We start from the raw sequence: 26952 nt of genomic DNA, 5'->3' as shown, positions 1-26952 counted from the left end.
ACTTCAAAGAAAGGCGATCTTACCAACTAACACCTATTTATTCCGATACCACTCTTTATAAATAGATAGATACATGTATTTACCAACTATAGCAGACATTGTTAGTGAGGATGCCACAGATTCATGCCAGGAGTGGCCAATGGATAAAATACTTGATATAGTGAAAGGCATTAGACAATAGCATACAATATCGGCATGCAAACAGGAAGCAAACAAAACAAGAGCTGGGAGGAGAATAAAAGACAAGAATAAAAATAGAACATAAAATACAACGTCCGTACATTTACTATTAAAATAATCACAAAATTAGGAAAGGAGGCCACAACAGAAAATAAGACACTAACAAAGACTGATCACATCACATAGATAAAAGGAAAACTACAAGCAAATATGGACATTAATTGAAGAGTGTGAGATTATCACAAATACGTAAAATAAAGCAGCCAGCGAAGCCTTACCTTGTCTATGATTTTCTGGAAATGCACTTCCACTGTACAACTTTGAATATCTGTGTGTTCGTCTGAATTATGGATCAACACTGACAGCTTTTTGGATCTTATTTTTTGTGCTCGATAGCCAAAAACAAAGAGCATGGAGTCAATCACGTTGGATTTTCCACTGCCATTGGGCCCAATAATACAGGAAAAGCGCTGGACAAACAAAATCAGCATGTGAACAGAGATACGCATCTTTATTACATGATATTCTAAGGCTATGTGCCCACGTTGCATTTATGAAGCAGAAAATTTCTGCTGCATAAATGCAAGTCCTCTCCCGGAAAAACGCATGCGGAATTCCGCACGCGTTTATCGCGCATTTTTCATGCGTTTTCCACATGCGGAATTGCCTTGCGTTTTTTATGCATTGGACTAAGGTAATTCCGCTTGCGGAAACGCAAAATTAAATGACATGCTGTGGATTTTTGAACGCGGCATAAACGCTGCGGAAAAATCCGCAGCATGTGCATAGAAGTTGCGGAATCCCATTGGGGACCATGGGGTGCGGATATACATGCGTTTTTCAAGCGTTTACGCTGCGGAAATTCCGCAGCATATACGCTTGAAAAATGCTACGTGGGCACACAGCCTTACGCTCATTATACCTTTTTATAACCAAGTCATCACTCCTTCTGCCAAAGAAACTACTGTGGAGTACAGCAGCATAAAACTAAGTGAATTACATGCAGATGTTTCCATACACTACATCCTAGGACTGAGACACCCTACTAATAAGAGCTCTTACCTTATGGAAAGGCCCCAGAATGCGTTCTCCAGCATACGATTTGAAGTTCTGGTTTACAATATGGGTTATCATGAGACGAGGAGCTCCAGCTTCATTGGTCATTGCTGGAGGTGGGGGAGGAGGGATGCTACTCAGAATCTCCTCTAAACTTCTATTATCCAGCACCTCGTTAGGAGTCTCTAAAACCGACAGAAAAAAAGGGGGATTGATCCAGTAACTGAATAGACAGCAGCCAAGAGATAGCGGCAGTGAATGGCATACAGGTTGTACTCATCGGGATCCTGATGAACGCCCTTCCTCTTCCCCCACCCCTCCTAGGGGATTCTACACCACAACGAGAAAAGTTCTGTGGAGTAGTCCTGTCCCCGATCCATTGACGATAAATAAGATCGTGGCAACTAAGCAGTCGGTAGAAGCGCAATACAGAGTGGACCCAGCAACTTCTACAGATGACAGCCGCGTCGTCCAGCCCGGCAAACGAGCCCGGCAAACGAGCCCGGCAAACGAGCCCGGCAAACGAGCCCGGCAAACGAGCCCGGCAAACGAGCCCGGCAAACGAGCGGTTAAGTGCCTGTCACTGTTCCGGCGCTGCTCACACAAAGGCGCCCCTTCCGCGGTCAGCGCGTCTCCCCCAAACATCGCAGCCACAGCGGCGCAGGAGGCTGCATCTCAGACAAGTCAGCGGTCGCAGGCGATGTCACACGATGGCCAAACACTGCTGATCGCTGTGCTGCTCAGTTGCATCCATACCTTGAGCTGCCGGTTCCCGATCCTCCGCAGGGGCTTGAGCCTTAGGAACAGGCAGGGCTGTGCCACTCTCATCCAGGGCCCTCTCTGTGGGCTGCTTTGCCGCAGCTGTGGACGATTTGGTCTTTTTGGGTGGCATGATGAGGGTGATGGTGATCTGAGACCAAAAGACCAGGTAAATCACTACAGAAACATCAACTCTGTTATACAGATAGGAGCTGTAGTCCTGCCTGCCATCAGAACTGTAGGAACTTTCCTTCCTCTAGTACAAGTGGCTGTTGAATATATTGGCACCATAGTGATATGTACAAATTTATACTGGGTAATAGCAGTGGTATTGTTATTATTGAGCTTCCTCAGCTCAGAGTAGCAGTGACCCCCACCCCCCCACCACATCAGCGTACGCAGTGACCCCCCCCCCACCACATCAGCGTACGCAGTGACCCCCCCCCCACCACATCAGCGTACGCAGTGACCCCCCCCCCACCACATCAGCGTACGCAGTGACCCCCCCCCCACCACATCAGCGTACGCAGTGACCCCCCCCCCACCACATCAGCGTACGCAGTGACCCCCCCCACCACATCAGCGTACGCAGTGACCCCCCCCACCACATCAGCGTACGCAGTGACCCCCCCCACCACATCAGCGTACGCAGTGACCCCCCCCACCACATCAGCGTACGCAGTGACCCCCCCCCACCACATCAGCGTACGCAGTGACCTCCCCCCACCACATCAGCGTACGCAGTGACCTCCCCCCACCACATCAGCGTACGCAGTGACCCCCCCCACCACATCAGCGTACGCAGTGACCCCCCCACCACATCAGCGTACGCAGTGACCCCCCCACCACATCAGCGTACGCAGTGACCCCCCCACCACATCAGCGTACGCAGTGACCCCCCCCACCACATCAGCGTACGCAGTGACCCCCCCCACCACATCAGCGTACGCAGTGACCCCCCCCACCACATCAGCGTACGCAGTGACCCCCCCCACCACATCAGCGTACGCAGTGACCCCCCCCACCACATCAGCGTACGCAGTGACCCCCCCCACCACATCAGCGTACGCAGTGACCCCCCCCCACCACATCAGCGTACGCAGTGACCCCCCCCACCACATCAGCGTACGCAGTGACCCCCCCCACCACATCAGCGTACGCAGTGACCCCCCCCACCACATCAGCGTACGCAGTGACCCCCCCCACCACATCAGCGTACGCAGTGACCCCCCCCACCACATCAGCGTACGCAGTGACCCCCCCACCACATCAGCGTACGCAGTGACCCCCCCCACCACATCAGCGTACGCAGTGACCCCCCCACCACATCAGCGTACGCAGTGACCCCCCCCACCACATCTGCGTACGCAGTGACCCCCCCCACCACATCTGCGTACGCAGTGACCCCCCCCACCACATCTGCGTACGCAGTGACCCCCCCACCACATCAGCGTACGCAGTGACCCCCCACCACATCAGCGTACGCAGTGACCCCCCCCACCACATCAGCGTACGCAGTGACCCCCCCACCACATCACCGTACGCAGTGACGCCTGTCCCCTATACACAGCAACCCCCAATATATCCCTCCCTATATTCAGTGGCCCTCCATATCAGAATATGCAGTAACTGCCCATATCCAGTGACCCCACTCCCCAATATCCGTATATACAGTGAGCCCTCTCACCCATATGCAGTGACCCCTATATTTAGTGAGCCCCCATCAGTATCTGCAGTGATCCTCATTCAGTGAGCCCCCATATCAGTATATGCAGTACCCCCATATAGTGACCCCTCTCCACTATATCCAGTTACCCCTCTCCCTTATATGCAGTGACCCCTATATCAGTATATTCAGTGACCCCTTTCCCCTATATAAAGGGAGCCCCATAACAGTATATGCAGTGACCCCTATATTTAGTGATCCCCATATTCAGTGACCACTCCCCCCTATAATCAGTGAGCCAGCATATCAGTATATGCAGTTACCCCTCTCCCCTATATTCAGTGAGCCCCGATATCAGTATATGCAGTGAGTCCCCACATGCAGTGACCCCTTTCCCCTATATAAAGGGAGCCCCATAACTATATGCAGTGATCCCCATATTCAGGGACCACTCTACCCTATAATCAGTGAGCCAGCATATCAGTATATGCAGTTACCCCCATATTCAGTGAGCCCCCTATCAGTATATGCAGTGACCCCCATAGTCAGTGACCCCTCTCCCCCATATGGAGTGAGCCCCCCTATCAGTATATGCAGTGAGCCCCATAGTCAGTGACCCCTCTCCCCCATATGCAGTGAGCCCCATAGTCAGTGACCCCTCTCCCCCATATGCAGTGAGCCCCCCTATCAGTGTATGCAGTGACCCCCATAGTCAGTGACTCCTCTCCCCCATATGCAGTGAGCCCCATAGTCAGTGACCCCTCTCCCCCATATGCAGTGACCCCCATAGTCAGTGACTCCTCTCCCCCATATGCAGTGAGCCCCCCTATCAGTATATGCAGTGACCCCATAGTCAGTGCCCTCCAGGGCTCCGCACTCAGCGGGGTGACAGGCCGGTACAGGTGCTGCTGTAGTGCTGGTCGGTCCGCAGTGAGATGACAGCTCTGCACACTCCCCCTCCGCCGCCTGTCACCGGCTTCTCTCACCTTCATCCCGCTAAAATTAAAAATCCACAAAGTGTGCGGAGATTCACCTCAGAGCCGCCTCGGCCGCGCCGCCCGCTCTCCAGCAGCCTGCAGGAATTTTTTGCGGATTTTTCGCGGTGTTTTTGAGGCTGCCGAGCGCTTTCCCGGAGCAGGAGCAGGAATTCCGCGGGATGCTCACTCCTCGCCTGCTTAGCCCTCAGCTACTCCACTCGAAAATGGCGCCCAAAATCTAAACTCGAACCGAAGTTCGTTACAAACGCGCAGTGCATGCTGGGAGACTACTCAGATTTGAAAAAAAAATGGGGCAGTCTACCATTTTCCAGAGAGTTAAAGTGTCAGAAAGCCAGTGACGACACAGCGGGATGTCTGCTCAGCACGGTCCTGGGGGGATGTAATGAGCGCAACATGCCACAACGGGCGCCCTAATAACGGTAATTTCTGCGAGGAATGAAGTAACGGACGAGTACTGAACTACTAGGCGGCTTGAGGAGGCGGGTCTAGGTTGCGAAGCAACGGAAAGGTCCGTCTATTGGAGGCGTGGTTATGCAGAGAGCGCCTAATAGGCGGAGTCTCACTTTCTTTACCGTTTAGAAGCGTTAATTAGTCAGTGTTAGATCACCTGACTAATCGGAGGGCACCACAGGCAGCCATCTTTGTATCTGTCAATTGTCACATAGTATAAAGTACCCAGGGGCTGAGCGGAGCTGCTGCTGCGGCTGTGATGCACGCCCAGGGCGGCCGCCGGGTATGAGGGGCTGGCATGGAGCCTAACTCTATGTATCACTTCTGCCCCAACCAAGTATGGCGGTAATCTCGGCCGCTCTCGCTTTCCACTTGGGATACACTGGTAGCGGGGCTTTTCTCGAATATTCAGAGCACGCGCTGCTTCTGCCCCCGTCATGGAGTGACAGATCTCCTCTCTCCAGACTGGCATCAAGATCCCGTGGGGTTAAAAACGAAATCTCGCGATAGGTAACCATGGAGACAGAACGCGGCCACAAAGCTGGAGGGGGAGCATAACGGAGACTGCACCTGGGAGAAAGGCCTCATCGTGTACGAGCCCCGGAGAGGTGACGGCTACAAACCGTACATGCATCGTGTGTTACATAGTATATGTTGTGTGGCCACCTGTGGGCTAGTGTACATATATATGCTAGCTATTGATTCTGTTCTACGCCCGGGTGGCAAGCATTTTTATTGATATATGGTCTCCCATGCTGGCATGTGCTGCCCCCCTCCTGCACACCTCATCCCTCAATCCTTGTATGCATGGCACCCCTCACCCACCCAGTCCTGGTATGTGTGGCCCCCTCACCCACCCAATCATGGTATGTGTGGTACCCCTCACCCCCCAATCCTGGTATGTGTGGCCCCCTCATCCCTTTCACACTGTACACACATACAAAAAAATAAACACTTATACTCGCCTTTCTTCCCTGTGCTCCAGCGCTGCTGTGTCCTGTTCTGCCAGAGTCCGGGGGAGGAGTGTGGCACCAGAGTACGCGCGTGCCCATACTCTGCTCTCTGGCGCCATTTTGTTGAAGATACACTGCAAATGTGTCATCAGTAAAATGGCGCTGGATAGCGCCATGCGCATGCGCCGATACCGACACCTCACTCCTGCCCTGGTCTCCGGCGAAGAGAGAGGCGCCGCAGCAAAGCTCCTCCCGGTCAGGTAAGTATGGCGCCGGAGATCACGGTATGAGTTCAGTGTCTACACATACCATGATCTCTGGTGCCATACACACTCTTCTTACCTGTAACGGCTCCATGCTTTCTGTCTGGAGCCAGACTGCGGCAGGCGTGTCGCGCTTGCGCAGTCTATAAAGGCTTCAGACGGAGACATGCATCTCCCGTTATATTATAGTATTGTAGATGTCCTGTGGGCTAGTGGACATATAATACATGTCCTGTGGGCTAGTGGACATGTATTATATGTCCTGTGGACACCTGTTGGCTAGTGGACATGCGTTATATTTCTATATACATTATAATGTATATAGAAATTTATGAAGTTGTCGGGGTTGGGAGACGGACGACCATTCCGTGCATTGTGATCCGATATCGGACTGATTATCACGGATGTCTACAGGAGCCTTCACTTGAAGGGAGATGCTGAGAATGGTTGTTTCCTTTTGCTTATCCACTGCCTAGCGAGCAGCCGCGCGTCCAACCAGGTGCGGATGAGCGGAGTTTTCCTTTCTCTAATCCTATGGTTATCAGCCCCAAATCTATCAGGGTCCACTATATATCTTTATTTAAGGGTTTGTCTGGTCTTCTGGCAAGTCTGCAGTCATTCTGTGACTCCAGACAACTGAGTCCTGACAGTGTGGGGTGTGCTGCGCACACTGTCAGGATTCAGCACTACTGCTAACGAGAGCGGGCGATTTGCTTACTTCCGGCCACACTTCGACTGGATGTGCCTGGTTTCTCTCAAAACAAGTGAATTGAGAGAATCTGAGCACATCTAGTAGACACGTGACCGAATGTCTGCAAATTGCATACTTGCAGTCATGTGACCGCCCTCCCTTAGGCCTCATTCACACGTCAGTATTTGGTCAGTATTTTGCATCAGAGTTTGTATGCCAGCCAGGCAAAGCCAGGAGTGGAGCTTTCAAAGAAACTATAATTTAAAGATTCACCTGTTCTGTGTTTTGGAGACGCTCCTGGTTTTGGCATTCAAATGCTAATGGGTGAATGAAGCCATAATGGTTGTACTGGGGAATCCTGACAATCTGCGCACTGTCAGGATTCAGAAGTCTGCAGTCACATAGTGACTGCAGACTTTTATCAGATGACCAGACAGCACCTTCAAGGTCAATATACACTGCTCAAAAAAATAAAGGGAACACTCCAATAACACATCCTAGATCTGAATGAAATATTCTCATTGAATACTTTGTTCTGTAAAAAGTTGAATGTGCTGACAACAAAATCACACAAAAATAATCAATGGAAATCAAATTTATTAACCAATGGAGGCCTGGATTTGGAGTCGCCCCCACAATTAAAGTGGGAAAACTCACTACAGGCTGATCCAACTTTGATGTAATGTCCTTAAAACAAGTCAAAATGAGGCTCAGTATTGTGTGTGGCCTCCACGTGCCTGTATGACCTCCCTACAACGCCGGGGCATGCTCCTGATGAGGTTGCGGATCGTCTCCTGTGGGATCTCCTCCCAGACCAGGACTAAAGCATCTGCCAACTCCAGGACAGTCTGTGGTGCAACGTGACGTTGGTGGATGGAGCGAGACTTGATGTCCCAGATGTGCTCAATCGGATTCAGGTCTGGGGAACGGACGGGCCAGTCCATAGCTTCAATGCCTTCATCTTGCAGGAACTGCTGACACACTCCAGCCACATGAGGTCTGGCATTGTCCTGCATTAGGAGGAACCCAGGGCCAACCGCACCAGCATATGGTCTCACAAGGGGTCTGAGGATCTCATCTCGGTACCTAAAGCCAGTCAGGCTACCTCTGGCGAGCACATGGAGGGCTGTGCGGCCCTCCAAAGAAATGCCACCCTACACCATTACTGACCCACTGCCAAACCGGTCATGCTGAAGGATGTTTCAGGCAGCAGATCGCTTCTCCACGGCGTCTCCAGACTCTGTCACGTCTGTCACATGTGCTCAGTGTGAACCTGCTTTCATCTGAAGAGCACAGGGCGCCAGTGGCGACTTTGCCAATCCTGGTGTTCTGTGGAAAATGCAAAGCGTCCTGCACGGTGTTGGGCTGTGAGCACAACCCCCATCTGTGGACGTCGGACCCTCATACCACCCTCATGGAGTCAGTTTCTAACCGTTTGTGCAGACACATGCACATTTGTGGCTTGCTGGAGGTTATTTTGCAGGGCTCTGGCAGTGCTCCTCCTGTTCCTCCTTGCACAAAGGTGGAGGTAGTGGTCCTGCTGCTGGGTTGTTGCCCTCCTACAGCCTCCTCCATGTCTCCTGGTGTACTGGCCTGTCTCCTGGTAGCGCCTCCAGCCTCTGCACACTACGGTGACAGACACAGCAAACCTTCTTGCCACAGCTCGCATTGATGTGCCAGCCTGGATGAGCTGCACTACCTGAGCAACTTCTGTGGGTTGTAGAGTCCGTCTCATGCTACCACGAGTGTGAAAGCAGAACCAACATTCAAAAGTGACCAAAGCATCAGCCAGAAAGCATTGGTACTGAGATGTTGTCTGTGGTCCCCACCTGCAGAACCACTCCTTTATTGAGGGTGTCTTGATTATTGCCAATAATTTCCATCTATTGTCTATTCCATTTGCACAACAGCATGTGAAATTGATTGTCAATCAGTGTTGCTTCCTAAGTGGACAGTTTGATTTCACAGAAGTGTTATTGGCTTGGAGTTATATTCTGTTGTTTAAGTGTTCCCTTTATTTTTTTGAGCAGCGTATATACATAGGCAATGTGACACTTGTATGGAGAAGGCACTGACACTTTCCTGGTCCTTGTGCCATTATAGCTAAGCAGTGTAAGATAAGGACCGTTATCTGGAGGCTCCCAGTTACCTCTCCCTTTTCTTCTGTTGTTGTAGGTCTGCATTTTACTTCTGGACACATTTGAGTTTCAACACAATGAGACTGAAGACTTCATTACTGAAAGAACCAAAGCATATCCTTTACAATTAAAATCTGGAGCCGACCCTTAGATCTGAATGTATTATTGTCCTACAACGTGTCTTTGACCAGAGAATTCCTGGGAAAGACGACGGCCACATTATTAAAGCAATCTATGCCAGATTTTGGGAAATATGACCCTGCAAACTTTGTTGAATCTTACCTCCAACTGAATGTTTCTGCATATGGAGGTGTGCAACAATGACCGATTTATCAAAATGGCAGCAGAATTTAGAAAACCTGATGTTCTCTGGATAATAGGAGCTATAGGTTTGTTGATCGCGTCCTAGGGCTTTATTCACACGACTGTGTAGCAGATTTGGCTGTTGGTCGTGATCATGGGTCTTCTAACCTGATTTAATAGCCATGTATGATGCTGTTAGTTTGGGTCAGGAGACCAGTGGTCGGCAGGGAAATACAGCCGTAATATGGCCGCTTTGTCAAGTGTATAAGCGCTGAGAACCGTTGTGGGGGTCTTTACTCTCCTTAATTACCTGTACTGATCTCTTGTTAGAGTGCAACCTCATGACAGCTTTGTAGAAGCACAGAGCTTAAAGGGGCATTCCCATCTCCAAGATCCTATTCCAATATGTAGTAGGTATAATATTAGCAAATACCTCCAATTAGAAATGTAGTATAGTATTTTTGATTCGCTATCTTTCCTTGTGCAGGTATTGCAGGACCTTGGGTATCCATGGTTCCGACCACTAGCAACTAGCTAACAGTCACTATATCAGTGGTTGCACGCATGGATACCTAAGGTCCTGCAATACCTGCACATGAGGAAAGAGACATAGCAAATGTGAAAAACGATTATATATATATATTCCACACTACATTTCTAATTGAAGGTATTAGTAATATTAGCAATTATTTCACCTACTACATATCGGGATAAGATCTTGGAGATGGGAATACCCCTTTAATGCTGTCTTTTTGGAAATATTATGTCCCAAAACTTGAGTACCCCCTTACTAGAGTCATATGGAGCATATTGGGATGTACTGATGCACCAAGCCTGGACAACTGAAGCTTCATGGGACACTTCTGTTAGAAAAGAGTTTTTTATTTTAAACTGAATATTCATTGAAATTATTTTGGGGGGAAATCTTTGTTGGTTTTATTTTTTTATTTTGGCACGGTGTCAGACTGCAAGAAAGAAAGTAGCCTTCTTTACAGCTTGACAAGTGTCAGATCGTCTCCATATCTGACTTGTGTTTTTGACTTGGGCGACATGGTGGCAGGTCGCATGGCCAATGATCTCAGTATGCTGCTGCATAACGCAAGTGAATGGGGTCGCACTGTGACCTGCAAAGTACCGCGATTGCAACAATCAAATTGGAAGAAATCCAACTGGTTCAGAATTTGTGACTATCTTGGCATAACTGCGTTATCTTGTCACCCCATCCACATGAGTTTTACTGCAATATAGCAGTGGCATAGAGCGATCTTTGACCTGCAGCCAAAGTCGCTGAGTAGCCCCAGCCTTGGGGCTCATTCAGACGTCCGTTTTCTGGTACGAGTGCAGTGCTTGTGTTTCATGAATAGCACTCGTACCTATGATAGTCTATGGGGCTGTTCACATGTCTATTTTGTTCCTCGAACAGAATGGTCCTTTTAAGAAAGCAGAGACATGTTCGATTTTGATTCAAGGGTTGGATCAAAATCGGCAATGCCCATGGGTCTGTAAAAACACAGACCGCACTCGGATGACAACTGAGTGCAGTCCGATTTTTTTTTTTTTTTTTTATTTTTTTTTTTTTTTTATTTTTTTTTATTTATTTTTTTTTTTTTTTCTCCACAGACTGACAGAAAGGAGAAGGTGAGAAACTTTTTTTTTTTTTTCTTTCTTTCTCCATGTACTAGAAAAACTGATCAAACGCTGATCAAAAGATCAATCAAATCTGTTTTTCTTGTGTGGGGAAAATACTGAGGTGTGAATGAGCCCTTAGTGTCTGAGGACTGTGCCACCATAGATTATCTTACAGTAGTGTGTGATCTGCTGCTCTGCGTTTGTGTAGTTGCGCAGGGTTTATTCTGCATTTTCTTCTCTCCACGACAGCACCCACTTGAGAGAGGGGATCCGGCCATAGGGACAGGAAACCTACAGATAAAAAGGGGCGGTCCCCCTCGCCTCCTCAGTTTGGTTTCCTGTCCTTATGGTAACCTGCAGTAAGAAGGCTTACCTGGGTCCAATCAACCTCTGTTCGGTCTCTGTGGGAACGGCAGGGTCTGGGGCACCAGATGCAGCATCAGGAGAGCCCTGCCTGACACTCTCCCCTCGTCTGAGCAATGGAGGCACGCAGCCTTGACTCGTGGGAACGCAGTGCGGCAAAGGAACAGGGTGCGGACATCGGCATCAGCCGCCCTGCGCCTCCAGCGGCCGGGACTTCCGGGTTCCGACCCCAGCGCATGCGCACTAGCCATTTTGCGTTCTGAACCCGGAAGTGCTATATACTGCTTCCGGGCGGGCCGGGGAGGTGTGCCCCGTCATGGAGAGGACGAGCTGCAGTGTTAAAACTCGGCGTTTGACTGCAGAGTTTGTGACCACAAGATGTCCTCTTCAGGGGCTTCAGAGGTGCACCCACCTGTGGTGGATGTGCAGCTGCAAAGCAGATCTAAGAGCAGCAGTGGACGCTCCAAAGAAGGTGACTCCACTGATAGGAGTGAGCGGAATAAGAAATCTGGTCCGCCTTCATCTCGTGCTGTGCTTCCACCTCGAAAACCGGTACCACATTAACAAGCTTCACTGGGTGAGTGTTATGAGTCTCTACCTATTTAGCTGATTCCCCTTCTTTCTGTATACCCCCCTTTTTTTTGGCTAAAAGAACCAAAAATCTCAAAGACTGGGAATGTGCTTTGTGCTCGCAGCCCCTTCCTGACATTTATTCTAAGTGGCTATTTCGGCATTGTATAGACCAGACACTGCAGGAAGAGTCGTCAGTTAAATCCACAGACAGACAGTACAGACCAAAAGTTTGGACACACCTTCTCATTTAAAGATTTTTCTGTATTTTCAGGACTATGAAAATTGTACATTCACACTGAAGGCATCAAAACTATGAATTAACACATGTGGAATTATATACTTAACAAAAAAGTGTGAAACAACTGAAAATATGTCTTATATTCTAGGTTCTTCAAAGTAGCCACCTTTTGCTTTGATGACTGCTTCGCACACTCTTGGCATTCTCTTGATGAGCTTCAAGAGGTAGTCACCGGAAATGGTCTTCCAACAATCTTGAAGGAGTTCCCAGAGATGCTTAGCACTTGTTGGCCCTTTTGCCTTCACTCTGCGGTCCAGCTCACCCCAAACCATCTCGATTGGGTTCAGGTCTGGTGACTGTGGAGGCCAGGTCATCTGGCGTAGCACCCCATCACTCTCCTTCTTGGTCAAATAGCCCTTACACAGCCTGGAGGTGTGTTTGGGGTCATTGTCCTGTTGAAAAATAAATGATGGTCCAACTAAACGCAAACTGGATGGAATAGCATGCCGCTGCAAGATGCTGTGGTAGCCATGCTGGTTCAGTATGCCTTCAATTTTGAATAAATCCCCAACAGTGTAACCAGCAAAGCACCCCCACACCATCACACCTCCTCCATGCTTCACATGGGAACCAGGCATGTAGAGTCCATCCGTTCACCTTTTCTGCGTCGCACAAAGACACAGTGGTTGGAACCAAAGATCTCAAATTTGGACTCATCAGACCAAAGCACAGATTTCCACTGGTCTAATGTTCATTCCTTGTGTTCTTTAGCCCAAACAAGTCTCTTCTGCTTGTTGCCTGTCCTTAGCAGTGGTTTCCTAGCAGCTATTTTACCATGAAGGCCTGCTGCACAAAGTCTCCTCTTAACAGTTGTTGTAGGGATGTGTCTGCTGCTAGAACGGTGTGTGGCATTGACCTGGTCTCTAATCTGAGCTGCTGTTAACCTGCGATTTCTGAGGCTGGTGACTCGGATAAACTTATCCTCAGAAGCAGAGGTGACTCTTGGTCTTCCTTTCCTGGGGCGGTCCTCGTGTGAGCCAGTTTCTTTGTAGCGCTTGGTTTTTGCAACTGCACTTGGGGACACTTTCAAAGTTTTCCCAATTTTTCGGACTGACTGACCTTCATTTCTTAAAGTAATGATGGCCACTCGTTTTTCTTTACTTAGAATTTGTATTAGCTGCATTTTTCTTGCCATAACAGTCTATTCAGTAGGACTATCAGCTGTGTATCCACCAGACTTCTGCACAGCACAACTGATGGTCCCAACCCCATTTATAAGGCCAGAAATCCCACTTATTAAACCTGACAGGGCACACCTGTGAAGTGAAAACCATTTCCGGTAACTACCTCTTGAAGCTCATCAAGAGAATGCCAAGAGTGTGCAAAGCAGTCATCAAAGCAAAAGGTGGCTACTTTGAAGAACCTAGAATATAAGACCTATTTTCAGTTGTTTCACACTTTTTTGTTAAGTATATAATTCCATATGTGTTAATTCATAGTTTTGATGCCTTCAGTGTGAATGTACAATTTTCATAGTCATGAAAATACAGAAAAATCTTTAAATGAGAAGGTGTGTCCAAACTTTTGGTCTGTACTGTACGTGCCATGATTAGGGAGGAACTCCATTCCCTCAAGGATGTAGTTCACCCTGGGAAGTAGAAGTCAAAATCGAGAAACCTTTCCCCTTCTACCTCCTCTTCAGATAAGCGACCAGGCTAAAGCGACCAGGCTAGATCATCATCATCATCATCAATCATCATCATCCTTTCCCATAGAGCATGGATAGCCTAATCAAATGGGTAAGGAATACGATGGGAATGGTAGAAACAAGAGTCAAGGTCAACACAGGATATTATGTTTGCAGGACTCTCTGAGAAAAGGAGATGGTCCTTTCCTGTTATTACTGCTATTAAGGATCTGGTCCGAAGGGAATAGGACAGACAGGAGAGACGGGGTTCCCTTCCTTCATCCTCCAAAAGGAAATGCCCCTTGAATGATGAGGATTTGGTGACTTGGTCCAAAGTTCCAAAGGTAGACTCGGCTGTTGCCTCTTCGTCCAAACGTTCTACCTTGCCCATGGAAGACTCTGGGCTGCTGTTGGATCCATTAGATCGTAAAGCAGAGATGCTGCTCAAAGCCTGAACCGGAGCCTTTAAACCAGCCATATCTGTCACATGTACAGCAACATCTATGTTGGTCTGGGTAGATCAGCTGGAAGACCAGATCAAGAACGGGGTTTCCAGGGAGAAGTTGTTGTCCTCTATCCCGTTGATACGAGGTGGTTCTGCTTACTTAGCAGATGCCTCGGCGGATTCCCTGCAGCTGGCTGCCAGATCAGCCGGCCTTACAAACTCTGCTCATCGTGCCCTTTGGCTAAAGGGTTGGAAGGGGGATGCGCAATCAAAATCAAAATTGTGTGCACTGCCATTTCAAGGTGAGTACCTGTTTGGCAAGGTACTGGATGAGATTCTAACCAAAGCGGCAGAAAGAAAGAAGGGGTTCCCTAACCCATCTGTTCCATCCTACAGGAGGGCCTTCAAAAGGTGTCCGTTTGGTCAAAAAAATTCCTACAAGGACTGGGACCGATGGGAGACCAAGGAGACAAAACAAAAAAACTTCCTGTTTGGAGGATCCTCCTCCAAAGAATGGCAAAAAATTCCGCTAGACCTGATTATCCCGGTGGGTGGCAGGCTGAAATTGTTTGACCAACAATGGGGGAAAATTACCTCTAATGCTTGGACTCTTAGTCTAGTTTCATCAGAATTAAAGCTCGACTTTCGTCAGATCCCTCAGGACTCCTTTACAGTAACTTCTCTGCCCTCTCCCAGACAACAGCAGGCTCTCGAATTAGAGATCCAGAGCCTGTTATCCAACAGTGTCCTGATAGAAGTTCCAGCGGACCAGGAAGGAAGGGTGTTCTACTCTCCTTTGTTCCTGGGCTCTAAGCCAGATTGTTCTATAGGAACCATCATAAATTTGAAGAGATTAGGCTGTGTGCCGACGATGCGTTTTTCAAGCATTTACGCTGCGGAATTTTCGCAGTATAAACGCTTGGTAAACCTCCCCCCCCATGGTCTCCAATGCAATTCCGCACTTTCAATGCCCATGCTGCGTATTTTTCCGCATCGTTTATGCTGCGCTCAAAAATCCGCAGCATGTCCATTAATTTTGCGAAAGCGCTGCTTTTTCGCTGCCATTGACTTGCATTAGAACGCGCCAATTCCGCAAGACTGCATCTGTACTTGTGTAATTGGCACGTTCTAATGTGCGGATGGTACCCGGGTGTGGAGGACAGGAGACTCTCCTCCACACCCAGGTACCATAAAAAAAAGAATAAAATAAAGATTATATTCACCTTCCGACGGCCCCTGGACTCCTTCTCTTCGCTTGCCGACAGATCGCGCAGGGCTGAATTACCTGCGGTGACGTCAGTCATGTGACTGCAGGTCTTTCAGTACAGCGTACAGCAATCTGCCAGCACAGGAGCGCAGCAAGTCTCGGGGGGCCATCGGAAGGTAAGTATAGGTTTATTTTTTTATTTTTAACCATTCTCTCGGGTCACACTATATAAATCCATGCCGTTTGCATGGATTTATATAGTGTGACCTAGTTGTCACAAGCACTTTTCAAGTGATGCTAATTGCTTGTCAACCCGCATGCGGAAATGCAAGTGAAGAACGCTTCACATCCTCTTGTCCCTGGCAGGAAAAACGCATGTACAATCCGCATGCGTTTTTTTTCTGCCAGGGAGATGCAGAAACGCTCAGGAAAAATCCGGAGCATTTCTGCATCGTGGGCACATAGCCTTAAACTCCTTTCAACATTTCCATACCTTCAAAATGGAGTCTATAAGATCTACAATTAGGCTTTTATTTCATGTTTCATGGCTGTCCTAGACCTAAAGGATGCTTATTACCATCTGGCCATACATACAGATTACCAACAGTATTTCAGAGTGGTGGTCATTATGGACGGACATCTCTGCCATTTTCAATTCGCAGCAATGCCGTTTGGCCTCTCCATGGCTCCCCGTATCTTCACGAAGATAATATCAGAGGTGACTGCCTATTTACGTCATCAAAACACACTCATTGTGCCGTACCTAGATGACTTTCTGGTGGTAGGACGCTATGCCGCACAATGCAGAGATCGCCTGGCTAACACAATTTTATCCTTGCAGGCTCTGGGCTGGATAATCAACCTGGAAAAATCCAGACTAGTCCCACGGTCTCTTCAGTCATTTCTGGGTCTACATCTAAATTCCGTAAGTCAGCAGTGTCTCCTACCAGAAGAGAAAAAATTGCTGGTCATGAATAAAGTTAGAGGAGCTATAGAACAACCTCACATATCCTTAAGAGACGCTATGTCCCTGCTAGGGTCCCTAACATCTTGTATCCCAGTGGTTCAGTGGGCCCAATTTCATACTAGGTGTTTACAACAGGAAGTCCTCTGTGCAGAAGAACTGTTACAGGGCCGGCTTAATGGCCGTCTGACTATCCTTAGAAGTGGTCAGATCCCTGTCCTGGTGGTTGGATCTGAATAATCTTTCCAGGGGGGTTCTGTGGGTAGTTAAGCCCTCTAGAGTAGTAGTGACAGATGCTAGCCCTGTAGGATGGGGGGGCCCATTTGGGGACCAACCTAGCCCAAGGTCGATGGTCATTAGAAGAAGCAGAGGACTCCTCAAATTTGAGAGAATTTTAAAAGCCATCAAACCAGCATTGCATCACTTTCTCCCACAGCTGCGGGGGTCTCGCGTCAGAAATCTGTCCGACAACGCCACGTCCGTCGCATACGTCAGTCGACAAGGCGGAACTCTATCAAGGACTCTGATGTCTACCACGGTTGAGATCCTCGGGTTGGCAGAATCCCATCTTCTTTCTCTCAACCCTTCACATCAGAGGCGTGGACAATACCAGAGCTTCCCAAGTCTCCATACTGAGTCCTCTGTCACCTGATCTTCAGGAAAATGGTGAAGTTGTGAGGTCTTCCCGAGATGGACCTTTTTTGCTACCAGGGCCAACAGACAGGTCAAGAGGTTTGAAAACCTATCAGCCGACCATAGAATATATGGTCTGTAATCCCTATAAGAACAACACAACCAACAGAAAAGAAGTATTGGAGAAGGTGGTTATACATGAAGAGGAGGACCACTAAATAGGGCTATAAGTACCTCAATATACCTGTAAGTTATCTCCAAAACGACACCAAAGGAATTTAATCATAAGAGTATATACTTTATTGAAGAAAAAATCATATGATGCACAAAATTACTCAAATATAAATAATAGGGGAGGGGTATAAGGGGAGGGAGGACAGCTAGAGAGGAAAAGCAGGGTAAGGTAGAAAAGACCCTGCAAAGAGTCTTGCATCCCCTATGTAACACTCAATGAATGAGTGTTAACATTTTCTGCCAGCCAGATGATGAGAAAAGATTAGAGAGAGACCGAGATGACATGTATGTATATCTCATGACTTGTTATGCAAATATCCGAACATGAGCCCAAACAAAGGGCACTTAATCAGAGGATCACACAAAGATTATCTATCAGTAGATAATAGAGTAATATATCATATGATGGCTCTCCCTATAGGAGATATGTGGTCCGGTGGTGGAGATTTAAATGTATTGTAGTGGACTATAGTCTGAATTGGTGCACTCTGTAAACAAGTCAATTAGACTAAAAGTTATAGGTGCAATAGAGGCGCGTATATACCGCGCTATCAATTCGAAGTTAGCAATATTGAATCTCCATTACCTTGAGTCATGCTGGTAGAATGTATGGCGGCGTGGAGGAAAATGCTGGGGATGTCTGGCAGCCTTGACGCGCGTTTCGTCGTGAACGGCTTTGTCAGGACTTCACCATCTACTTTTTACAACCACTATAGACTTGACTTGTCCTCTGATTCTGACTTGGTTTTTGGGAGATCTGTCCTCAAAACGGTGGTCCCTCCCAAGTGATGGTTCTCTGAAAATCTCTCAAGTGGGTGCTGTCGTGGCGAGAAGAAAAGACTAGATTACTTACCGGTAATCGTGTTTTATGAAGTCCACGACATCACCCACTCACTTCCCACCCTTACTTTACACGGACTTCTGGTGTACCTTGAGCGTGATTCACTATTAGTGGTGGTTTTGTTTATATGTATAGTAATTGTTGATTATGTTAACTTAGCAGTTCCTCTCATGCTCTGTAAAACAAACTGAGGAGGCGAGGCAACCGCCCCTTTTTATCTGTAGGTTTCCTGTCCCTATGGGCGGATCCCCTCTCAAGTGGGTGCTGTCGTGGACTCCATAAAACACAATTACCGGTAAGTAATCTAGTCTTTCTTTGCTATAAGGGCCATGCAGGAGTCTGGGTTTTTCCCTGCTTTTTGTCCCATTTTGCAGGGTTGCTCTTTTCCATACAGACAAGCCTTTTTGCAGGCAGCCTTTTAAGTGCCCACTTGTATTGTCCCATTCCAACATTTTCTCTAGTATGAATAATTGTTGCTTTGCCGCTGCTCATCCGTTTGTGTATTAAACATGTGTATTACATGTGTATTAAACAGAAAGGGACCTTTTTACAGTAGGGAATGTTTCCTTCTATAATACTGAAGCAGGTACCAGCTGCAGCGATTTTCTAGGAATTGCTACAGATTTAGCTGATACCCTAAGAGAGCTGCATTATGTTTACACTCGGCATGTCACGTATGAACATACCTTTAGAAAGAAAATTGAAAGAAACTCAAATCTGCATATTAAAAGTGGACCTGCACATGGTGCTGCCTGTGCCTGAAGATGCCATGATGGCTAATAAACCAGAGGTGTAGCTAGGGTTGCAAGCAACTGGGGTCATTAGTCCCAGGTACTGGGTGAAGGGTTGGCATGGGGTCACCAAAAAGCTACTTTGCCTTGGCCGAGGTATTTGGATACAGAGTAATTTGCTCTGGATGCCGCAAATTAATCAATTTATGATGTCACATAAGTGATGGAAAAGCCGCATCTGTAAATGGAACCTGTCGTTATATTGGTGCTTCAGAACCGTGTGTGTACACAGGGAGAGACCTGTCAGTCAGCTGGAACAGGGTAGAGAGCGGCTTTTCAGTCCATGTAAAACCTACTTGGCGGCAGTCGCACAGCCAGGGTCTGATATTTGCTGCCCGTGGTTCTGACAACGTAAATCTAATAACAGGTTCTCTTTAAACAGTAGGTAATTCTCTGATGGTGCTTCCCTTTGAAGGTGCCAATAACACTTGAATTTCCTAGTAGGAGATAATCTGCGGTCCCTGGGAGCGGCCACCAAACAGTGTATGGATTTTTTGCTGTGTCAGCAGAGCGGTCGAGATGTCTGTGTCAGAACCCAACTCTGAGACCAGTTTTGTACTGGTCTATGAAGAGAGAACTAGGTGTGGTCTACTTTTGATACCAAGGTGGGCCTGGTTTATCAAAGCTTTTAAAGTTGCATAATTTTGGCAAAACTCGAGGTTGCGCTAAAACTCTGCGACTTTTGGTGTTCTTACTCCATTGTCGCCTGGCTCCGAGCGGAGATAGGGGCTTGGCAATTGCCATTACGGCCATAAATCTTACTCCACATGGCCTGGTGTAGGTTTTGTGGTGAGGTGCACTCAGCTGATGCTTCTGATTTGTGAAGAGCCGTGCACCTCCTCATGTATCAGTGTCTGATTCCAGCTCATCTTTTTATCAAGACCGGCGTTGTTCACACTGGTCTTGATGACTCGAGGCCATATGCTATAAAGCAGTATATGAAGGGGACTATTCGGAAGAGTTCCAGGTACCTCCTTTGTTATCTATGTATTTTGACTGGACGGATGAGTCTTGAAGCTTTAAGGGTGAGTAAAGGGTGCTACATGCACCAGAAATACGTTGGTGCTTCACTCTTGGACTTTACTGGATGCTTCAAGCATTTTATCCATGCAGCTGGATCTATCTTTACTGGTTCATTTGTCTTCCTGTCCCAAGCGGTGGTGCTGATCCGGGCTGCAGAGACCTACAGGCTTATGTGTTGAGCTGGTTGCCCACTCTTATCTCTTTTGACTGCCATGACTTTCTAAGGGACTGGGACACAGATAAATGTGTGTCCCCCTGGTGATTGGGGGGCCGCACAGACTGCAGCCCACAATGCCAGGTTGTACACTTGTCTTAGAAGATATATATGAAATTCAGCATGAATCCTTATGTATAAAAGTTCCCAACACAAGTAATATTTTGTCAGAAAGAAGCCTGGGCTTTCTGCCCTCTTCTCCACCAATTCTCATCTTAGAAGAGTGATAGTGAGCAGCGTCCGTCCTGGCATTGTTCAGTAGTGTAGGCAGAATTCCCTGCCGTGTTGGTGAATACAGTGCAGACTACACCGCTCTTTTAGCCAATACGTGCTCTTGCGTAATGTAAGAAAAAAGTGACTTGCTCATCCTATGTTTAAGCTGGTTATTCCTGAACTGTAAAGGAATGAGCAGACGTGGTTTAGACTGCAGAGCAAATAAAGGTGGAGTGTTATAATGACTGTACCATTATGCTCCGCTGCAGTGACTCCTTTATGACCTCTCCTAGGCTGCTGGTCCCAGCTGCCGTAATGGAGTCTGACCTTCATAGCTACCTACCACCTGTCCTACTGCATGCAATACCTGACAAAGGCCTATTATGGGACACATTTATACACTGGATGCTTCCTTTTTTTTATCTAACTTGGCAAAAAAAAAAGTTGGGAAGCATATCGTCATTTCGGAATTTACAAGTGCTGGCCATTTTGGCTTGGAATCAATACTGAGTTTCCGTATAACCCGGTTGTGCACATATGAAAATCTTTTCCAGCACCCAATGGTTGGAAACCCTGCAAATTCTACATGATGGCCCAATGGTGCAGTAGGCTAGGGTTATGCTTGCATTTGATCCTCCATCAGGGGCATGCTGATGGAGGCCTCCCTAAAAGAAGTCAAACAGACCTCAGTATGGTCAGTGGGGCCTGTCTGGAACCATTTGTATCTGTGATGGGATGGATGTTTTTTTTTTTTTTTTTTTTTAGCACAATGCAACAAAACTGTTGAAAAAAAGACTTGCTTAGCACCATGCAGCAACAATCGTATCTGCACCTATGGAGTAGCAACCCAGGTGCCCAAAGAGCCCATGCTGCCAGGCAAAGCTCCTCCAGCTCTGGGCGTCAGTGCTACATCAAATAGAGAAGGAACCACTACAGAGGTGTGCCGTGACATAGCAGTGGGCTTATACATTCTGATCAAAATGTTAGCTCAGAACCTCCTGTTCAGATTTGGAAATTTTTTCTTAGCCACAGTTAATCAATGTATAATAATTGGCTATGTGCTCTAGGTCTTTTTTCTACAGTTTGGTGTATTACACAGCAGTGTTGTGGAGTTGGTAAGCCAAACCACCGACTCCTCAATTTCCCTGACTCCCGACTCTACAGCCTCACTACTGAGCGTGTACATGAAGCGGAGCACAGATTCATCTCAAATAAAAGCCGAGATCCTTGGATCAGGAACAGAACAGACATTTATAGGACATTTCATAACTTCTCCAAATTCTTCTGAAAAGATTTACAGCACATCCTGCACTGTGCTACTGTACCCAATTTATTATAGATTTTAGGAGTTAATCCACTTTATATCGACTCCACCAAAATAGACACCGACTCCACAACCCAGTTCCATAATATGCCACCTCATTTTTTTTTTCCTTTGTACTAATAATCCCTTAATTTGTCACAAATGTTTTTATAGTAGCAAGAGACTGCAAAAAGGTCCTACTTATATTATTCTCAGCTTTTCCCCTTGGACCACATGGAAGGTAAGGTGAGGGTTATTATATACTGCTCAAAAAAATAAAGGGAACACTCAAATAACACATCCTAGATCTGAATGAATGAAATATTCTCATTGAATACTTTGTTCTGTACAAAGTTGAATGTGCTGACAACAAAATCACACAAAAATCATCAATGGAAATCAAATTTATTAACCAATGGAGGCCTGGATTTGGAGTCACCCCCAAAATTAAAGTGGAAAAACACTACAGGCTGATCCAACTTTGAGGTAATGTCCTTAAAACAAGTCAAAATGAGGCTCAGTATTGTGTGTGGCCTCCCTTATAGAGTCGGTTTCTAACAGTTTGTGCAGAAACATGCACATTTGTTGCCTGCTGGAGGTCATTTTGCAGGGCTCTGGCAGTGCTCCTCCTGTTCCTCCTTGCACAAAGGTGGAGGTAGCGGTCCTGCTGCTGGGTTGTTGCCTCCTACGGCCCCCTCCACGTCTCCTGGTGTACTGGCCTGTCTCCTGGTAGCGCCTCTAGACACTGCGCTGACAGACACAGCAAACCTTCTTGCCACAGCTCACATTGATATGCCATCCTGGATGAGCTGCACTACCTGAGCAACTTCTGTGGGTTGTAGAGTCCATATCGCACGAGTGTCAAAGCACAACCAACATTCAAAAGTGACCAAAACATCAGCCAGAAAGCATCGGTACTGAGATGTGGTCTGTGTTCCCCACCTGCAGAACCACTCCTTTTATTGAGGGTGTCTTGATAATTGCCAATAATTTCCATCTATTGTCTATTCCACTTGCACAACAGCATGTGAAATTGATTGTCAGTGTTGGTCACTTTTGAATGTTGGTTGTGCTTTCACACTCGTGGTAGCATGAGACGGACTCTACAACCCACAGAAGTTGCTCAGGTAGTGCAGCTCATCCAGGATGGCACATCAATGCGAGCTGTGGCAAGAAGGCTTGCTGTGTCTCAGTGTAGTGTCCAGAGGCTGGAGGCGCTATCGGGAGACAGGCCATTACACCAGTAGACGTGGAGGGGGCCGTAGGAGGGCAACAACCCAGCAGCAGGACCGCTACCTCTGCCTTTGTGCAAGGAGGAGCACTGGCAGAGCTCTGCAAAATGACCTTCCATCAAGCCACAAATGTGCATGTGTCTGCACAAACGGTTAGAAACCGACTCCATGAGGGTGGTGTGAGGGCCCGACGTCCACAGATGGGGGTTGTGCTCACGGCCCAACACCGTGCAGGATGCTTGGCATTTGCCACAGAACACCAGGATTGGCAAAGTCGCCACTGGCGCCCTGTGCTCTTCACAGATGAAAGCAGGTTCACACTGAGCACATATGACAGAGTCTGGAGACGCCGTGGAGAGCGATCTGCTGCCTGCAACATCCTTCAGCATGACCGGTTTGGCAGTGGGTCAGTAATGGTGTGGGGTGGCATTTCTTTGGAGGGCCGCACAGCCCTCCATGTGCTCGCCATAGGTAGCCTGACTGCCATTAGTTACAGAGATGAGATCCTCAGGCCCCTTGTGAGACCATATGCTGGTGCGGTTGGCCCTGGGTTCCTCCTAATGCAGGACAATGCCAGACCTCATGTGGCTGGAGTGTGTCAGCAGTTCCTGCAAGATGAAGGCATTGAAGCTATGGACTGGCCCGTCCGTTCCCCAGACCAGAATCCGATTGAGCACATCTGGGACATCATGTCTCGCTCCATCCACCAACGTCACTTTGCACCACAGACTGTCCAGGAGTTGGCGGATGCTTTAGTCCAGGTCTGGGAGGAGATCCCACAGGAGACCATCCGCAACCTCATCAGGAGCATGCCCAGGCGTTGTAGGGAGGTCATACAGGCACATGGAGGCCACACACAATACTGAGCCTCATTTTGACTTGTTTAAAGGACATTACATCAAAGTTGGATCAGCCTGTAGTGTGTTTTTCCACTTTAATTTTGGGGTGACTCCAAATCCAGGCCTCCATTGGTTAATAAATTTGATTTCCATTGATGGTTTTTGTGTGATTTTGTTGTCAGCAAATTCAACTTTGTAGAGAACAAATTATTCAATGAGAATATTTCATTCATTCAGATCTAGGATGTGTTAGTTGAGTGTTCCTCTTATTTTTTTTTGAGCAGTGTATCATTTGTCTCTACGGTTCATGTTTTTTGTTTCTAAGGTTATGGTTTGTTTTTTGCACAAGCTCTGTTTTTCTGAATGCTAGTGTGAACCTAGCTTAGGAGGCATTTAACTGATAGTCTGGCATTGGAAACCCTCATCTTTCCTCTCAGTAATGTATCCTGTACTGATTTCTCTGTGCCAACTCTTCTTCTGAAGCTGACAGTGCAGTCGTATGGAAGCCATAGGAGGGAAGGCTCGGACACTCCTCGGGGGCTGATGGTTTGATAGTACCGCTGAGTCGGGTCTCCTAAGACTTTGCACACTACCTGTAAGGCTGTGCTGCTTCTTTTTTACTTCTCTGTTGTACTGCTATTGTCTGTCCAACTACTCAGTGCAGCGCCCACCAAGGTGCCTCGTCTATCAGTATTGCACACCTAAACTTAAAAAGGGCAAAGGATGTAAGCAAAGTACAGTAATCGTGAATATTTCTACACCCTGCAATTGTTTTTATGTTGCTGGCACTGAATTTATATATACACTAGCCATGCAGATATAGAGGTTGTTTTACACTTTAAAATGAGAAAAGTGATGGATTAAAAGTTAGCCGTTCAGGCCAGAACTTCTGTGTTTTACATGTCCAGGTTTTTTTGAAGACCATATGTTAAACTCCTTAATTCCACTGTACATAAGGAGCTGGTTAGCTGTGTGGGCTGGACCTCGGCTGATGAGCTCTATTCCTGCAGTGAAGACCACCAGATTTTGAAGTGGAACTTGCTAAACGGCGAGACATCTTTGGTTGTAAAACTTCCAGATGATACGTATCCGATTGACCTTCACTGGTTCCCTAAAAATGTGGGAAGCAAAAAACAAGGGCAGTCGGATATGTTTGTGCTTACAAGCTCTGATGGTGAGTGTCTTTGCCATATGCTGCACCTACCCGGGTATTAAATTGCTTACAGCACTTTCTTTGTTCATATTTTGACAGTGTGTGTGTGTGTATATGTATGTGTATATATATATATATATATATATATATATATATATATATATATATATATATATATATATATATATATATATATATATATATATATATATATATATATATATATATATATATATATATATATATATATATATATATTATAATATATATGACCAGTTTGAGTAATGTTCATCCACACAAATGAATATTGGGAAGAGATCCTTATAGGTACACACATTTAAGAAATTCAGAAACTTGCGCATACCTCCTGATCATTGATTGAAATGTAGAAATGGGAAAGAAAACCTCTTTGTCACTCGCCCATTCTGATCAGTGTTCTCCTCCTGTTATTAGTATTGTTATGATTATATATTTTTTCATTTATTCTCTGCACACATGTCAAATCTTTTCCCCAGTTTTAAAGATACTGGTAATATGCATTTCTGCACATAGGTAAAAACGATATCTGGTGTCGGAGTAAGCAAATGCAATTTGGGAAATGTTTTGTTTGATGTGACCATTTTAACGTATTTCTATCACTCAAATAATCTGATCACACCGGACATACAGTGGCATGTGAAAGTTTGGGAACCCCTGGTCAAAATTACTGTTATTGTGAACAGATAAGCAAGTTTAAGATGAAATTATCTCTAAAAGGCCTAAAGTTAAAGATGACACATTTCCTTTGTAATTTAGGCAAATGTTAAAAACGACAATATATTTTTCTATTTTAAAAATGACAAAAAGGAAAATTCACCAATGCAAAAGTTTGGGCGCCCTAGGAGTTTTGTGTGCTCTGATAACTTTGACCAAGGTTTCAGACGTTAATTAGCCAGTTAGGGTTATGGTTTGTTCACTATCATCGTTAGGAAAGGCCAGGTGATGCAAATTACCCAGCTTTATAAAAACTCAGCCTCCTCTAACCTTGTGCCAAAAGAGAGCAGCCATGGGTTATTCTAGGCAGCTGCCTAGCACTCTGAAAATGGTGGAGGCACACAAAGCAGGAGAAGGCTATAAGAAGATAGCAAAGTGTTTTCAAGTTGCCCTTTCCTCAGTTCAAAATGTAATTTAGAAATGGCAGTTAACAGGAACAGTGGAGGTCAAGATAAGGTCTGGAATACCAAACAAAATTTTGGATATAGGATTGCTAGAGAGGCAAATTAGAACCCCCCGCTTGACTGCAAAAGACCTTCAGAATGATTTAGCAGACTCTGAAGTTGTGGTACATTGTTTTACTGTTCAGAGACACCTGCACAAATATAGTATTCATGAAAGAGTCATCAGAAGAAAACCTCTCCTGCGTTCTCACCATAAAATTCAGCGTTGGAAGTATGCAAAAGAACATCTAAACAAGTCCTGTGGACCGATGAGGTTAAAACAGAACTCTTTGGCCACAATTATCAAAGATACAGGTGCTTCTCACAAAATTTGAATATCATCAAAAAGTTAATTTATTTTAGTTCTTAAGTACAAAAAGTGAAACTCATATATAGGGTCATTACAAACAGTGATCTATTTCAAGTGTTTGTCAGTTAATGTTGATGATTATGACTTACAGCCAATGAAAACACAAAAGCCATTATCTCAGTAAATTAGAATACTTTCTAACAGCTTGAAAAAGTGTTTTTAAAATCCGAAATGTCGGCCTACTGAAATGTATGTTCAGTAAATGCCCTCAACACTTGGTCGGGGCTCCTTTTGCATCAGTTACTGCATCAATGCAGTGTGGCATGGAGGCGATCAGCCTGTGGCACTGCTGAGGTGTTATGGAAGCCCAGGTTGCTTTGATAGCAGCCTTCAGCTCGTCAGCATTG

General features: G+C 46.6%; 2 protein-coding genes across 2 annotated transcripts in view; one reads left to right on the top strand and one right to left on the bottom strand.

Annotated features, from left to right (window-relative positions):
• SMC4 (structural maintenance of chromosomes 4) overlaps positions 1–4888 on the bottom strand; it is a 74434-nt gene extending 69546 nt beyond the window's left edge. Inside the window, exons 1-4 of the mRNA XM_073674805.1 lie at positions 4695–4888; positions 1993–2146; positions 1243–1421; positions 459–650 (exon numbers count right to left, since the gene is read on the bottom strand). Coding sequence (XP_073530906.1) covers positions 459–650; positions 1243–1421; positions 1993–2128 — 507 coding nt within the window. The 5' untranslated portion in view covers positions 2129–2146; positions 4695–4888. The remainder of the gene's footprint in view (positions 1–458; positions 651–1242; positions 1422–1992; positions 2147–4694) is intronic.
• Positions 4889–5242: 354 nt separating this feature from the next.
• Positions 5243–26952, top strand: part of IFT80 (intraflagellar transport 80) — a 140531-nt gene continuing 118821 nt past the window's right edge. The window contains exons 1-3 of the mRNA XM_073674807.1: positions 5243–5717; positions 9192–9271; positions 24842–25060. Of these exons, the coding sequence (XP_073530908.1) occupies positions 9232–9271; positions 24842–25060 (259 nt within the window). The 5' untranslated portion in view covers positions 5243–5717; positions 9192–9231. The remainder of the gene's footprint in view (positions 5718–9191; positions 9272–24841; positions 25061–26952) is intronic.

Source organism: Phyllobates terribilis, unplaced genomic scaffold (assembly GCF_046119375.1).
Source record: "Phyllobates terribilis strain yellow unplaced genomic scaffold, ASM4611937v1 Scaffold_3__8_contigs__length_932513732, whole genome shotgun sequence".
Taxonomy (NCBI): domain Eukaryota; kingdom Metazoa; phylum Chordata; class Amphibia; order Anura; family Dendrobatidae; genus Phyllobates; species Phyllobates terribilis.
This window is presented reverse-complemented; position numbering and strand designations above follow the sequence as displayed.